We start from the raw sequence: 13,812 nt of genomic DNA, 5'->3' as shown, positions 1-13,812 counted from the left end.
ACGCCCAGCTAATTTTTGTATTTTTAGTAGAGACGGGGTTTCACCATGTTGGCCAGGCTGGTCTCGAACTCCTGACCTCAGGTGATCCACTGCCTCTGCCTCCCAAAGTTCTGGGATTACATGTGTGAACCACCATGCCTGGCCTGGGACCATGTCTTAATCACCTTTGTACCTAACCTTTAATCATCTTTGTACCTAACACAATTTGTACCCATTACTTTGAAAAGTGAAGGCGTTCAACATTTTGTCAGTCTGAACACATCCAGATAGATTATCTATATCATATCTCCACCACTGTAGATATCAGCTACATTGGAAGCGTGGTTTGAGAAGAAAAATTTGGCACCTGAGATTCTTTTTGGACAAAGTCTACTTCACACATCTACTAATCAATAATACGCCTATACCCACATATCCTGATGGCAGTTAGGTATCTGCTGTTTAGCCAAAGGCTTCTTATCAATTTTGCACACAGAGCAACTTCCTGCATTCATTTTCCCTTTCCAGGGCCTGGGCCTGGGTCTAGCTTTGCCCAGCGACTCAGTGAATTCCTTCTATCATCTCCTTGGGTCAAGCCCAGGTGGATTTTGTGTAAATAGTGGCTCACCTGAAGCCCTTGGACTGCTCACCAAATTCAGCAGCAGCTTTGTAAAAGTCAATCTCACTAACCAAACATATGAAATATGACTTCTTAAAAGCTCTTTTTAAAACAGAAGCAGTTAGGTCCTAAGGGAGGTGGGAAAGGTGTGTGTCTCAAGTCATTTTAAAATGACTTTATAGCTGCACTATCCAATATGACAACCACTAGCCACATAATGGCTATTTAAATTTACATTTAATTAAAAATTTAAATTTAATTAAAAACACTAGCAACATTTCAAGTGTTCACTAGCTACCTGTGGTGACTGGCTACCATATTGGAGAGTACAGATGTAGAACACTTCTATCATCACAGAAAGTTCTCTTGGCCAACACTGCTCTACAGAATCCTGTAGCGGAGCCAAGGGACAGGCACTGACCAAGGTATGGGCTTGCCAGGATTTGCCATCTCTAATTCATTAGCTGTATTAATCAGCTCAGATTCAGTTGATCTGGTTCTGGAAAGCAGTTGTATAAGCAAAGAGAAACAGGAAGCCAGTTTTTTGTTGTTTTTCTTTTTTTAAAAAACAAACATTGATAGAAATATTCTCAAGGAAGGGTCAAGAAAAGAGAAGCTGCTGCCCTGGCATCTCTTCAGGAATTCATCATGGCAAAAGCATCACTGGGCAGCATACACCCATAATGTATTCTTGCCAATAAAGGCGAACCTGAATCTAATCATGTCTTTAGCACTAACTTCCATGTAGCACTAGGAAGCAGGAGTAGAGGAACAAGCTAAATGACACCACAAGGAAGCAGAAAGCCAAACACATGGTAAGAGACATTCTATAGGGCAAAGGACCTGGTTTTTCAGTTAAGTCAGTGGCAGGGAATAAAAGTAAGGGAGGAGACTGCTCTAGATAATAGAACAACCAAATTTGGTTTGAGGACTTTGTGCAAATACCAATTTGAACAAAACCATTTTAAATACTTTTTTTTTTTTTTTTGAGAGGAGTCTCACTCTATTGCCCTGGCTGGGGTGCAGTGGCACGATCTCGGCTCACTGCAAGCTCTGCCTCCCGGTATCATGCCATTCTCCTGCCTCAGCCTCCCGAGTAGCTGGGACTGCAGGCGCCCGCCACCATGCCTGGCTAATTTTTTGTATTTTCAGTAGAGATGGGGTTTCACCGTGGTCTCGATCTCCTGACCTTGTGATCCACCAACCTCTAAATACATTTTTAAATCAATTGGGAATATTTAGTTACACAGACTGGATAGTAAGTGATCCTAAAGAATGACTGATAATTTTATTAGCTGTGATCATGGCATTATGGTTACAATTATTTAAGAAAATAACTGTAGTTTTTGAGACATACATAACGAAATATGTGGTGAAATGACATTGTGTCTGTGGGGTTTGCTTTAAAATTACAAAGTAAAAACATACTTTATGCCACCACTCATCCATTTTACGCAAATTAGGAGCTGCACTGCAGTATTTATTGGGGGCTTATTTTATTTACTCTTGGAGCATCATTGATACAGATGGGCAGCACCTGGAAAGATCCAGTTGGGTGCAACATTGATTTATTTACTTGGTACCTTGGAAATGAAGCACCAGTATTCTCTCTAGAACTCTGAACTGCGGCAAGGAAGCTTTTCTTTTCCCTTCCCTTCTTTTCCCTTCCCTTCCCTTCCCTTCCCTTCCCTTCCCTTCCCTTCCCTTCCCTTCCTTCCTCTCTCTCTTTCTTTCTCTCTCTTTCTTTCTTTCATTTTCTTTCATTTTTTTACAAGTTATCAAAAAGTTCTGTGGCCCAGGATTTACCAATCAGTTTCCTGAAAAAGCTACTTAGCGTGGTTTGCACTGAAGCTTGTCCTGATAGCCATAGATGCTGGGTTTAAATTAGTATGTTTCATCAATGATGGAAGCCAGACCTCTCTAGAAGGTAATTTGGCATCATCTATCAAAATTATAAAGCACATACCCTTGAACCCTGCAGCCCCTCATATAAATATATATATATATATATGCGTGTGTGTATATATGTGTGTGTGCGTGTGTGTGCGTGAAATGATATATATTCATTGTAGCATTATATGTTATAAAGAAAAGATTAAAACAACTTAAGTGTCCATCAATAGGGAACTGGTTAAGTAAACTATAGTAAAAACAAGGGAATACTATTCAGCTATAAAAATAATTAGAAAGCTCTTTGTATTATAGTTAATGTAATATGAAATATGTACATATATTTATAAATACAGACATAGTTACGTATACAGGTATTTTTACATATGTAACATATATGTTTACTGTGTTTTATGTTTCAACAAAAGGGAGGAAGAATAGCTTCACTCTTTTGCCTGTAGACAGATATAAACTATCTCTGGAAAGATACCCATGAAACTGCTATCATTGGTTGCCTTGGAAGTCAAGAACAGGTGACTTTCACGGAATATTTTCTTGGTTCTTTTGAGTTTTAAACAATATCATTGCATTACCTTAAAAATAAATACATAAAATTTAAATTTAAAAATCCTTGAGGGTGAGTCAAATTGTTTTTCTTTTTGTTAGATTATGCAAACAATGCTCTCCATAATCCTGAGGACAGGGCAAGAAGTTTTAGTTTTCACCACAAAGGTCCTAAATGTGCTACACAGAGGGGTGAGGGATTTCTGCCTCTGTGGCCCCTAGAGTCTCATCTCTCTCAGACGAGACAGGACACATCGGTGTTAAAATCGTCTCTCACCTAGCCTGAGCCCCAGCCCACAGGCACTAATGGAACACTTGGACTTTCTAATTGCAAACTTCATGAGAATATCAACACAGAGACAAAAGCCAGCAAGACTGGAGCAAGGGAAACGTTCCTTCCTCAGCTTAGTTTAGGTGGGCAGCCTCGGAAAAAGAACATGATCAGTGAAGCAATGCAGGAAGTAACAATGAGTCACAAAAAACCAAAATGGGTTGAATTTTGCATGAGAAATCTCATCCAATTGACACACACACTCCTTGGGCACGATGTGGATTTTTATCTTCCAGGATACGACCTTAATATAGATCTAATCTGAAGTCAGTCTGAACCTTCTCCATGTGTATGCTTGCATACTTCTTTATCCTTCAAGTCTCCAACATCACCTCCTCTGAGAAGCCTTCCCTGATCACTTCTCCGCTGAACACCTCTGTCACTCTCTACCCATCACTCTGTTTTCTTCATAGCACTTAGCACTATCTAAACTGTCTTTATCGCTGATTAATCCATTTACTTGTTTTCTGTCTTTTTCTTCCCACCAAGAGAGCAGGGGCATTGCCTGTTTTGTTCACCTTTGTATATTCAGCACCCAGAACAGTACCTGGCACATACAAGGTGCCCAATAAATATTTATTAAATGAAAAACGACTCTATTAGCATTCAAGATTTTATAGAGCTCTTCAGCTTTTTCCAGCTGAAGCCTGTGTAGAAAACAAATTTTCTCTGATGGAGAATTTCAGTTCGTGTCAACATATTGTTTCTGTTGACATCCTCCTGCAGCCTCATGGTAGACTATTAACTAGCCTTGGGATTTTTGTTGCATACAAAACTCCCAACGACACTGCTGAAATTAACTGAGTGGAGACTTCAACACCATACAATTGCAAGACAGGTTCAAGACCACCCACGGGAAGGATACCACAGTGAGGAAAATGCGGGGGGAGAAAACAAAAGACTATTTTTTTTCTTTAAGATTACCATGAGATGGAAAAGCCACAGGTGTTCAAAAAGCTATAATATTTTATGCCAAATTTAATTTCCTATGCCTCACTCTGTGGGGCTAACTAGTTGAAGGGCAAACAAGCCAACCCTTTCATTTATTATTATTTTTTTCCATAAGCAGTTTCTGAGAAATGCTGGGAAGGAGACTTAAACCACACATACACACACACAAGTGCACACACACATATGCACGTGCATGCCTGCATACACATACACATATACACGCATACCTGTGCATGCGTGCATGCTCACATGCACACACGCACACACAGGAGAAAGCAAGGTAAGTATTTAATGTGCCTCAGTAGTTAGGAGTAACAAAGATGAAATATAAAAATTAAGGCAAATTTCTCTTTTGTTTCCAATCTACTTGTTGCAGCATAGATAGTAAGAGAAGCATACAGTCTCAACCACAGGTTCTAGATTTGTGGATTATATGGGAGTAAAAGTTTCAAATTGGGGAGTCCCTGCAAAACTCATAAATTGGAATTAATGAGGTAGAGAGAATTTGAAGTAGGCTTCACATGACATCCTAAACGGCCCACCAATGAACCCACTTCCAAGTTTTGACACTTCCTGCTGTTTTAACTTTTTGGTCTGTTAGCTCAGTCATCCCCACCACCACCACCACTTCCGGTCCCAGGTCCTGTTCTAGGTTCCCCAAGTTCTCCTATTCCTTATTTGAACACTTTCTGGGTATATAGTAGAGCTTGTCTTTACAAAAGATTTTTTTCTCTTACGTTCATTCAAAAACTTTAATAACCACAGTCAAGGCAGACTCTTTAGGTAGTACAGAGATTTTGCTTCTGTTTGAATTCAGACAGAACTTTTTGGAGCTGGTTTAATTTTGCTGTGATTTGAATAAACAAAATCCATCAATGGGGCCGTGTGCAGGGGCTCATGCCTGTAATCCCAGTTCTTTGGAAGGCGTAGGTGGGAGGATCTCTTGAGCCTAGGAGTTTGAGACCAGCCTGGGCAACATGGCAAAACCCTGTCTATACAAAACATTAGCCAGGTGTGGGGACACAGGTCTGTAGTCCCAGCTACTCAAGAGGCTGAGGTGGGAGAATCACTTAAGCCCAGGAGGCAGAGGTTGTAGTGAGCCGAGACTGCACCACCGCACTCCAGCCTGGGCAACAGAGTCAGACCTTGGCTCAAAAAAGAAAAAAATAAATAAGTAAAAGAAAGAAAGCCATTAAGTCGGAGTAGAGTTTTTTGAGGGTCACATAGGTAACCAGTCTGACTCCAAGCACATAGGAAATACCTCAAGACTGGATATGGGGACAAGATAGAGCTGTGTGATATAGCTTCCTGTATCCTGAACCCTACTACAGTCCCTGGGAGGTCAGGAAGACACTAGTCTTTACTGATGAAACCATTCAAAACAGCAACTGGAATACAGAATCCCTGTCTTTCCTACAAAGGAGCGACTGGGGTAAAGCTGGGGCCCCAAAGGAGATTCAGAGACCCCCATGAACTATGTGCGGCTCTGAGAGGAACGGGCTCTGCACTCAGCTGGGTTGCTAGGAGGCCATCCCCAAATAGGAACAAACTAAACCACAAGGTTTCTGGCCCCTTCTCATGAAACCTCAAACATCTGCATCTTGGTATCAACCCTTATACTCCAGTATTAGGAAGAAATATAACAAAAACCAGCTCCTCAAACTCTACTAAGCTCTGTAAGAGTTAATGCAGTTTAGTTGGGGGATAGAAGCTCCGGCTCTGGGCAGATTATTTTGGTTCAGAGCACCTTGAACAAGATACCTAACCTCTCGAGGCTTTAGGTTTTTTCATTTATAAAGTGGTGGAGGTGAGGGTATTGACTGGTAAGGATTAAACCAGTTAACCCGTGCAGATGCTGGTTCTAATGCCCAGCACACAGGAAGAGCTCAGAAATGTTAGCGATTATTCTTCCTTGCCCATTGCCTTCTTATATTTTATGCTTACAAGAAAGGTTAATGGGCATGCATAAAGTTACAAATTTCAAATTTCATGCATATTCCGTTATTACTTATTTTACCACCTGGAAAAGCTCAAAATACGCAATTCTGCCCTTGAAATAAGGACAATTTTCTAGAGGCAACAGTCAGCTCAAAGGAATCCAAACCACGTGATAGGCTGTACTATCATCTAGAGAAAGGCTTGGTGTGTGTTTACCAAAATGCATACGTTGTGCAACATGTGAAATGTGAATTCCGCAAAGCTGAGTTCAGTGTGACCATACTTTTCAGCTGATCTCAGTGGAGATGCTGACGACTGAAAAAAATCCAGCATGCAATCATGTTCCGAAAGGAAGCAGGATGGGGAAATAACGGCGGGGGGTGACAAGACATAACTCACCTCACCACCATGGGACTGTACACTGATCAAATAAAAGAGCAGATTAGATGCTCTCAAAGGACACTTTGAGTTCTAAATTCCTTCTATTTCCCCAAAATCTTATAAAGAGACTTAGGTCTAAAGGCAAGAGAAGGAGGACAGTAAAGGTACTGGCATACTGTAACCTTTAGTTTCTTCACAGATCATCAGTGAAATCTTACCTTTGGAGGTAATGCCATCTTCCTTGGAAAATGCGTGTCTTTAAAGATACTTTTAAAGTGATCCGGTATCTTAGTTTAAGTTCAAAATAATGTACCCAAATAATAGAATATGATATAGTTATTTAAAAATACTATTTACAAAAGGTTTACAATAACATTTTAATATAAGCATTTTCCCTCACTAACTGAAGAAAAGGATGCAAAAATGGGATGCAAAATCCGACCTCAACTACATAAATAGAGAATCCAAAATGCTGACAGTAGTAGCTTCTGCACAACACAATTAGGGGTAATTTTTTATTTGCTGTCCTCTCACCCCCCACAACTCTGAAACTTTTTACATGGGCATACATTACCTTTACAATAAGGAAAAATTATCTAAATAACATGAAGCTTCAAATTACACCAAATTATATTGCAATTCATAGGATTTGCAGAGACTTAAGAAGCCAGGTTTTTACTGGTGGTGGTAAAAAACAGCAATTGGGCTCCAACTGCTGTTTCCTGACTCTCATTCAACAAGGTATATACAACAGTGCCTGGCTCATGTCAAAATGCTGTCGACTCATGATCACTCAGAAACTGGAGTCAGGCTGTGGCTGATCCGAGCCCTCTTTCTACTCCTCCTCCTACTGTCTGCGTCGGGTTGAGTTTTGTTTTTTGCCGCTCATTAGTTGCCCCACGCTGTGGCTTAAGGAGCCAAGCTTGTGTCTATCAGTGTTCGTCCTTTCTAACAGTTCTGGTGACAAGCCTTGGCAAGGGAGACGCTCAAAGCTTCTGAATAAAGGGATTTGGGGATTATCAGTAGCTTCCAAATTATCCGCACGATCCTGGGTCTTCAGGATTCTGGGTAAATTCAGGGGCTACATCCAAGAATCTGTACACAGGATATAGAAGAGAGGCTTGGGCGTTACTGAGCTGCCCTAGGGAGCCTGGCGGGCCAAGTCAGCTCAAGTGCATCCCTCACACCCTTCTCCTGAGGGAGAGAACTTCTCTCTTATTGGCGGCTTGGGTGTGGGTGTTAATTCCCAAGAAGTTACCATGCCAGTGAGGTGTTCCCTCAGTCAGATTGTCCGCCTTCTTCTCAGGCTGGGACTCCTTCCTGAGCCTCTAGGAAACCTGACTCACCCCAGGAGCATATGTCCCCTGCCAGGGCATGGACCCCTATCCGCATGTCTCCCACGTGTCCCCCAGAATCCTCAGAGAGTAGTTCCCATGTCTGCAGCAGAGGTTGCAAAGTCAGCGTAGCATAGGGGATCTTAGTGCAGTCTCTGAAGTCATTCCAGGTTCAAATCCCTGCTCTGCCCCTGTGTGACCTTGAGCAACATCATCCCATTTCTCTGGGGCTTGATTCCCTCATCAGTAAAATGGGAATAGTGGGCCTGCCCCATTGTGTCATGGAGAGGACTGAATTCATTAGGAGATATAGAGTCCCTTGGCATCTAGGAAGCACTGTGTAAACATTAGCAGTCACAAAACAAACAACAAAAAGCTGTCTTTGTTATTCAAACCTTAAAAAAACAAGGAGGCCACACAGGTAGCTTCTGAATGGGTACCCCATACAGACCCTGAGGAGAGCGAGACTTCAAGACTTCGTTCGATCGTGGCCTCCTCAGCAGCATGAAGTTGCAGTTTGGTCTCACTCCCTCGTTGCCACATCTCTAGAAGCTAGCCAGCTGCATGCAGGCTGCTGGGTGAACACACAAGACAGGCAACACCAGGCCGTCCCATGGGGAACTATTTACAGACGAGTGTTCCTTTACCTCCAATTCACCATGTAGCAGTTTGGTTGGCTCGGCTTTGGGGAAACAGTGTTCTTGTCAAAACATCCGTCAAAAACATCCCAAATCTGAAGAGATAATTGGTGAGGAGGCCCAGAAAGGCTTGATGGAAACTCCTGCCAGGCAAATGGGTCCAATAAGCCTGACCACGTTGGTGGAGCTACAGATGTCACCCAGTGACTTGTGTAGAATGATGGATGGGTATTTACCCTTCCCCAGGAAATAAAGCTAACACAACAGGAAAGATGATCAATGTATATTTTAAAAGAATGTGTATACAAACAAACTCCCTCCCATATGTTACTGGGTTTCCTCCAAAGAAAACAGATTAAATCAAATGCCTACCAGGCACTCAGCACTGGATTAGGCGGTGGGAATTCATGGCCCCCTTCTCACGAGGCTTAAAATCAAGTTGGGAAGGCAAGACAAACGCCAGTGAAAAGGTGAGGGCTCCAGGCAAGACATTTGGAATGAGCCACGAGAATGACATAGATCATGAGAATTTCAGGAAATGAGAGGGGAGCAAGGTCACTCTAGGCTTAGATGTCATCAAAGAGGAGGTGGGGTTTGAGCTGAGCCAGAGTATAGATACATAAGGTGCCGTAAATAAGAGACAAAACAAAAAGGCATTTCAGGCTGGAAGTACAGTATGAGCAAAAGTGTGGAAACAGGATCATATTTGGAAACAGGAGCAAATAAATAGGTTTGACTTGGGGATGGGGGTGGTGGGGAATACGTGTGCAGAAGACATAATTAGAGACTATCAGAAGAGGAAGGGGTTTTTCTGGGTTGTCTAGTAGAACTGTATTTTACTAGTAAAGAAATGGAGGCTCAGAGAGGTTAAGCAACTCACCTAAAGTCACACAGCGAGTTGTCTGTAGGAGATCAGTTGAGGGAAACAGATCTACCACTATTCAATTAAGAATCTGAGCTGAGAGTAAATGGATGGCTGCAGAGAGGCCAAGGAATCTCAGTCTTTAGTCATAGAAATGGTGCAGTTCCCAACCATGAATGTTGCTGGAGAACACAGAGGGTCTTCAATAAATGTTTGCTGATGACATTGATAAGATGACCGCTAGATAACTTCAGACAAGTCATTTGGTATCTCTGATTTTATTTTCTCCTCCTGCCCTCTTCCCCTCTCGTCAGTGAATAAAAACCTGCACTTGACCACGGTATATCCATACAGTGGGGAAAAAATAGTCCTCTGAGATAAAAGTCAAGAGGAGTCTCAAAGGATTTTAGATCTCTAACCTCTCTGTGGTGTATGTGGGTACAAAGGGCAGAAAACAAACCCCCTCTGTGGGTGGTAAGTGGGCTGGAGGGAAGGAACACCTGTTTTTTCTTCTTTTCAAGCCCTATAATCTCTCATCTCTTTCAAGCTGTGAGAAATCAGGTGCTTTGTCCATTTCCATGATAAAGGAGCTAGAACTAAAAGGTTACATGTCTTGGGAAGGTGAGTCAGGGTTGGGGTAGGGGCCAGACCTCCATTTACCTCACCCAGGTGGCTTATGAGTAAGGAAGGAAAAATATCTTGGCACACTCCTGGGCAGCAAGGTAGCTGATACTTCATTACACGGCTATGGGGCGTTCTTACATACAGAATTCCAGATTTTCTTCCAGGCCATTTCTGGGGGTCTTTAAGGAGTTCACAAAGTTCTTGGTTTGGTCTCATGGATAACCCAGAAGCATTAAAAAACAAAATTTTTTTTAAAGCACAAAATATCACTATTAAAATAGACATTTGAAGAAGGCACAGAAAACCAACCTTAAGTAACTGGCCATCTCCAGTCCCCAAGAATAAAACAGTCCTGTTCATTACCACGGTGCCATAAACGGATGTCAGGTCGGAATGGATCAAGGTAGATGATGCGATTGGTTGGACTCTTTCAGGTTGATCCCCTTCTTTCTGAACATGCACACAAACGCACAAAAAAATAATAATAGTTTTTAACAATGATACTTCTCATTATACTGATAAAATGTCACTCATGTCCTCCTAGGCAGGATCCCACTTCTGGGCCCCACATATATTTTCTTAGACAAGATGCCCCGAGAGCAACCTTTCATTACCTTGCAAAATCACCATACCTGCCCAACCAAAGAAAGCCCCTGTTTACTGTGTATGAACAGGTATTGAATGCCAAAGCGAGCTGGCCATCTATTTAACAACCCCCAGCTGATACATGAAGCTGAATTCCACTTTAGTGCCAAGAGACAGCCCACCGCTGAATTGGGAGGCAGACTATCTCATACTTGGCTGTTTTCAAAATCCTGCCGCCAATTCATTTTAGCTAGGCGTTGGTTTCTGTGAGGTTAAACACAAACATTTCCCAAGATGTGACACGGACGATCCTATTGGGTGTGACGGCAGAAAGGAGTGATTCTAGATTTACCAAAAGGGACCACAGGAAGCCTGAAGACAGGGTAGCTAATTCGGGGGGTGAAAAGGCAGACATAGTCGTGGACGATGGATAGGATCGAGCCACACAGCTAAGGAGGAACCAAGTCGAAGGGCTGGCCCTGGTGCTATGCTTTTAAAGGGGAAAACAAAAAGTCTAACTCCCAAGCTGAAGGCATTTAAATTGTCTGAGGCTCTGAGCACATGCAATCACATGCTTGGTCCTGATCATTAAATAAAGCCCCTCTTTAAACCCAGAGCAGACAGAGTGTTGACCAAAATGTCTTTTTCTTTTTTGTTTAAAAGGAATGAAGTGCTTTATGCTGCGTCCTGCCTTCAACGACAGGAAACTGAGTTTGTTACACAAATCTCTGGAAGATATGGAGCTAGGAAGAGCCACTGCCGTCTGCAGCTACTGAACACAGTGTGATAGCACACTTTATCTGCCAGAGCTCAGTTCCCAACTGTACTAAGGTTTTTAAAGGCACATTGAAGTTGCAGCCAGCGAACTTCAGTAAGCAACACAGCAACTCCTAAAATCGCCCTATCTGGGGAGGGGGAGGTAGCCACGCAGAGGCTAAGACTTATTAACTTCATTATATTATTGCCAACAGTGTTTATGTCTTTCAATTTATGTCTTATTAAATATTCATTATTTTTAAACCCACCAAGTTTCATTAACATCTAAACTAAATGGATTATGGGCTAAATTGATTTCTGAAGCCTTTAAAGTGCCGTCTATACTTCTTTGTTGCAGTTGCGCTGCAAGGAAAAGATAAGCTAGCCAGGATTTGTCCAATGTCCTGATCACTTTTCAAGGAAAAGATGTCGTAACCTAAGAGAAGGCGACGTTTTTGCATAAAATATTCTATAGTGAACTCGGTTTAAGAAGATTTGGGGAAAGCTCATTAGAGGTTTTTTTTTCTTTCTTGTTGAAAGATACTTTTCATGCAATATGGGAAGATGAGGAGCTGTCCTGTGAAAATTGAAGTTAAGGAAAAAAAATTCTCTGTGGGTCTAAAGATTGGAACAATAGATCACTGTTTAGATAAAGAAGCCTCATGACCATGAGCAGAAAAAGAAAAGTCGGATGACCTTTAGGATTAAAAAAATAAGTAAAACCATGCCACACATCTTGCTTTAAAATAAATCCAGAATTGTTCAAATGTAAGATCAGTTGACCATGCCTGTTATTTTTATTAAATATCTGAGCACTGCAGAGAGGCTAACGCGGAGAATAGGGCATCATCTCTGCCTGGGTATCCAGAATGTTCTAATACCACTATCTCTGGCTAGAGGACTCCACTCCCTTCATCTCACAACACAAAAAAAGTAATGGATGTGGACTGCAGATTATCCACAAGGACCAGATGGAACAGTGTACATCTAGGTCTGGTATACAGTAGGTGCTTAATACTGTACCTGCTCTAATTCACCAAGAACCATGGGTAGTCTTCCCTGAGGTGGGATGAGAGATCCTGTTTGTGAAAGACTGGCTCCAAGAAAACAGAGGCAGCTCAAAAGCTGAAAGGGAACAAGGAGAAATCCATCCCAAATTACCATCTAACCTTTCCCGGAGTCCTTCTCTGATTTCTGGCTGCCCTCAACAACTGTAGTTTTTTCAAAGTCTGGGATCAATAGTATAGGTAACTGAGGCAAGAGGATCGCTTGAGGCCAAGAGTGGAGACTGGCCTGGGCAACATAGCAAGACCCCCATCTCTACAGAAATGAAAAATTAGCCAGGTGTGTGGCACACATTTGTTGTCCCACCTATTTAGGAGGCTGAGACAGGTGGATCGCTTGAGTCCAGGAGCTTCGGGTTACAGTGAGCTATGATTGAACCACTGCACTCCAGCCTGGACAACAAAGTGAGACCCTACCTTAAAAAAAAGTAATAGGTAAGTGGTGCAGCCATTAAATCAACATTCTCAAACTTGAGAGAACACCTGGCACTCGCTGACATTTGAGCTTGGTTCTCTCACTCACTGTGTGACCTGGGCAATTAATTTAACCCTGTTGGGGTTAGCTTTCTAAACTATCTAATAAGGCTGATGTGTCTGATTGGCAGGGCGGTTACGAAAAAGATATGATAATAGTAATGATAATAATAATGATGCCAGCTAACATGTATTAATACTTACTGTGTGCTACTTGAAGTATTTTATCATGTTACCTAACGAAGGCAGTATAGCATAGAGAGCCAGCCAGACCACCTAAGTTTGACTCCTGGCTCTGTCACTTTCTAGCTAAGTAATTTCGTACATGTGATTTAATCTCTCTGTGACTCAGTTTCCTCCTCTATATGGTGGAAATTATAAGAGCACAGACTTTTTATGCCACAGACTTTTTATGAGGACTGGATGAGTTTGTGCGTAAGCCTCACTAAAGCTTAGAACAGTGTTTGGCACACAGCAACACAAAACCCATGCTTGCTATCATTACTTCATTTAAAAATACAAGTTACTGCCACACCCATGGCAGTTATTTCCTCTTTGCCAGGAAGAACCCTAATTTTGTTCAGATAGCAATGAACCCAAGCCTGGTGGAAGCTATCACTGGGCCAAGTCAAATGGCAACTCCATTCCCTATCGCCAGACACTGACTTTCCTAACCCTGAGAGCTGAGGGTGGCCATGTGGCCCAGTCCTGGGCAGGGAAATGTAAGAAGTCCACTGGAAGGATTTCTGGGAATAAGTTTCCTCCTTGATAATAGAAGGCTCTTGAGGAGAACCCGTTTGCCCTCTTCCCTCACTTCCTCTG

General features: G+C 42.2%; 1 protein-coding gene across 1 annotated transcript in view; it reads right to left on the bottom strand.

The window, feature by feature from the left end:
• The window catches only part of PLXNC1 (plexin C1), a 160,481-nt gene that overhangs the window by 129,463 nt on the left and 17,206 nt on the right, over positions 1-13,812 (bottom strand). Inside the window, exon 2 of the mRNA XM_011933948.1 lies at positions 10,421-10,561. Coding sequence (XP_011789338.1) covers positions 10,421-10,561 — 141 coding nt within the window. The remainder of the gene's footprint in view (positions 1-10,420; positions 10,562-13,812) is intronic.

The sequence above is a fragment of the Colobus angolensis genome, unplaced genomic scaffold (assembly GCF_000951035.1).
Source record: "Colobus angolensis palliatus isolate OR3802 unplaced genomic scaffold, Cang.pa_1.0 Scaffold10, whole genome shotgun sequence".
NCBI classification, from domain to species: Eukaryota; Metazoa; Chordata; class Mammalia; order Primates; family Cercopithecidae; genus Colobus; species Colobus angolensis.
This window is presented reverse-complemented; position numbering and strand designations above follow the sequence as displayed.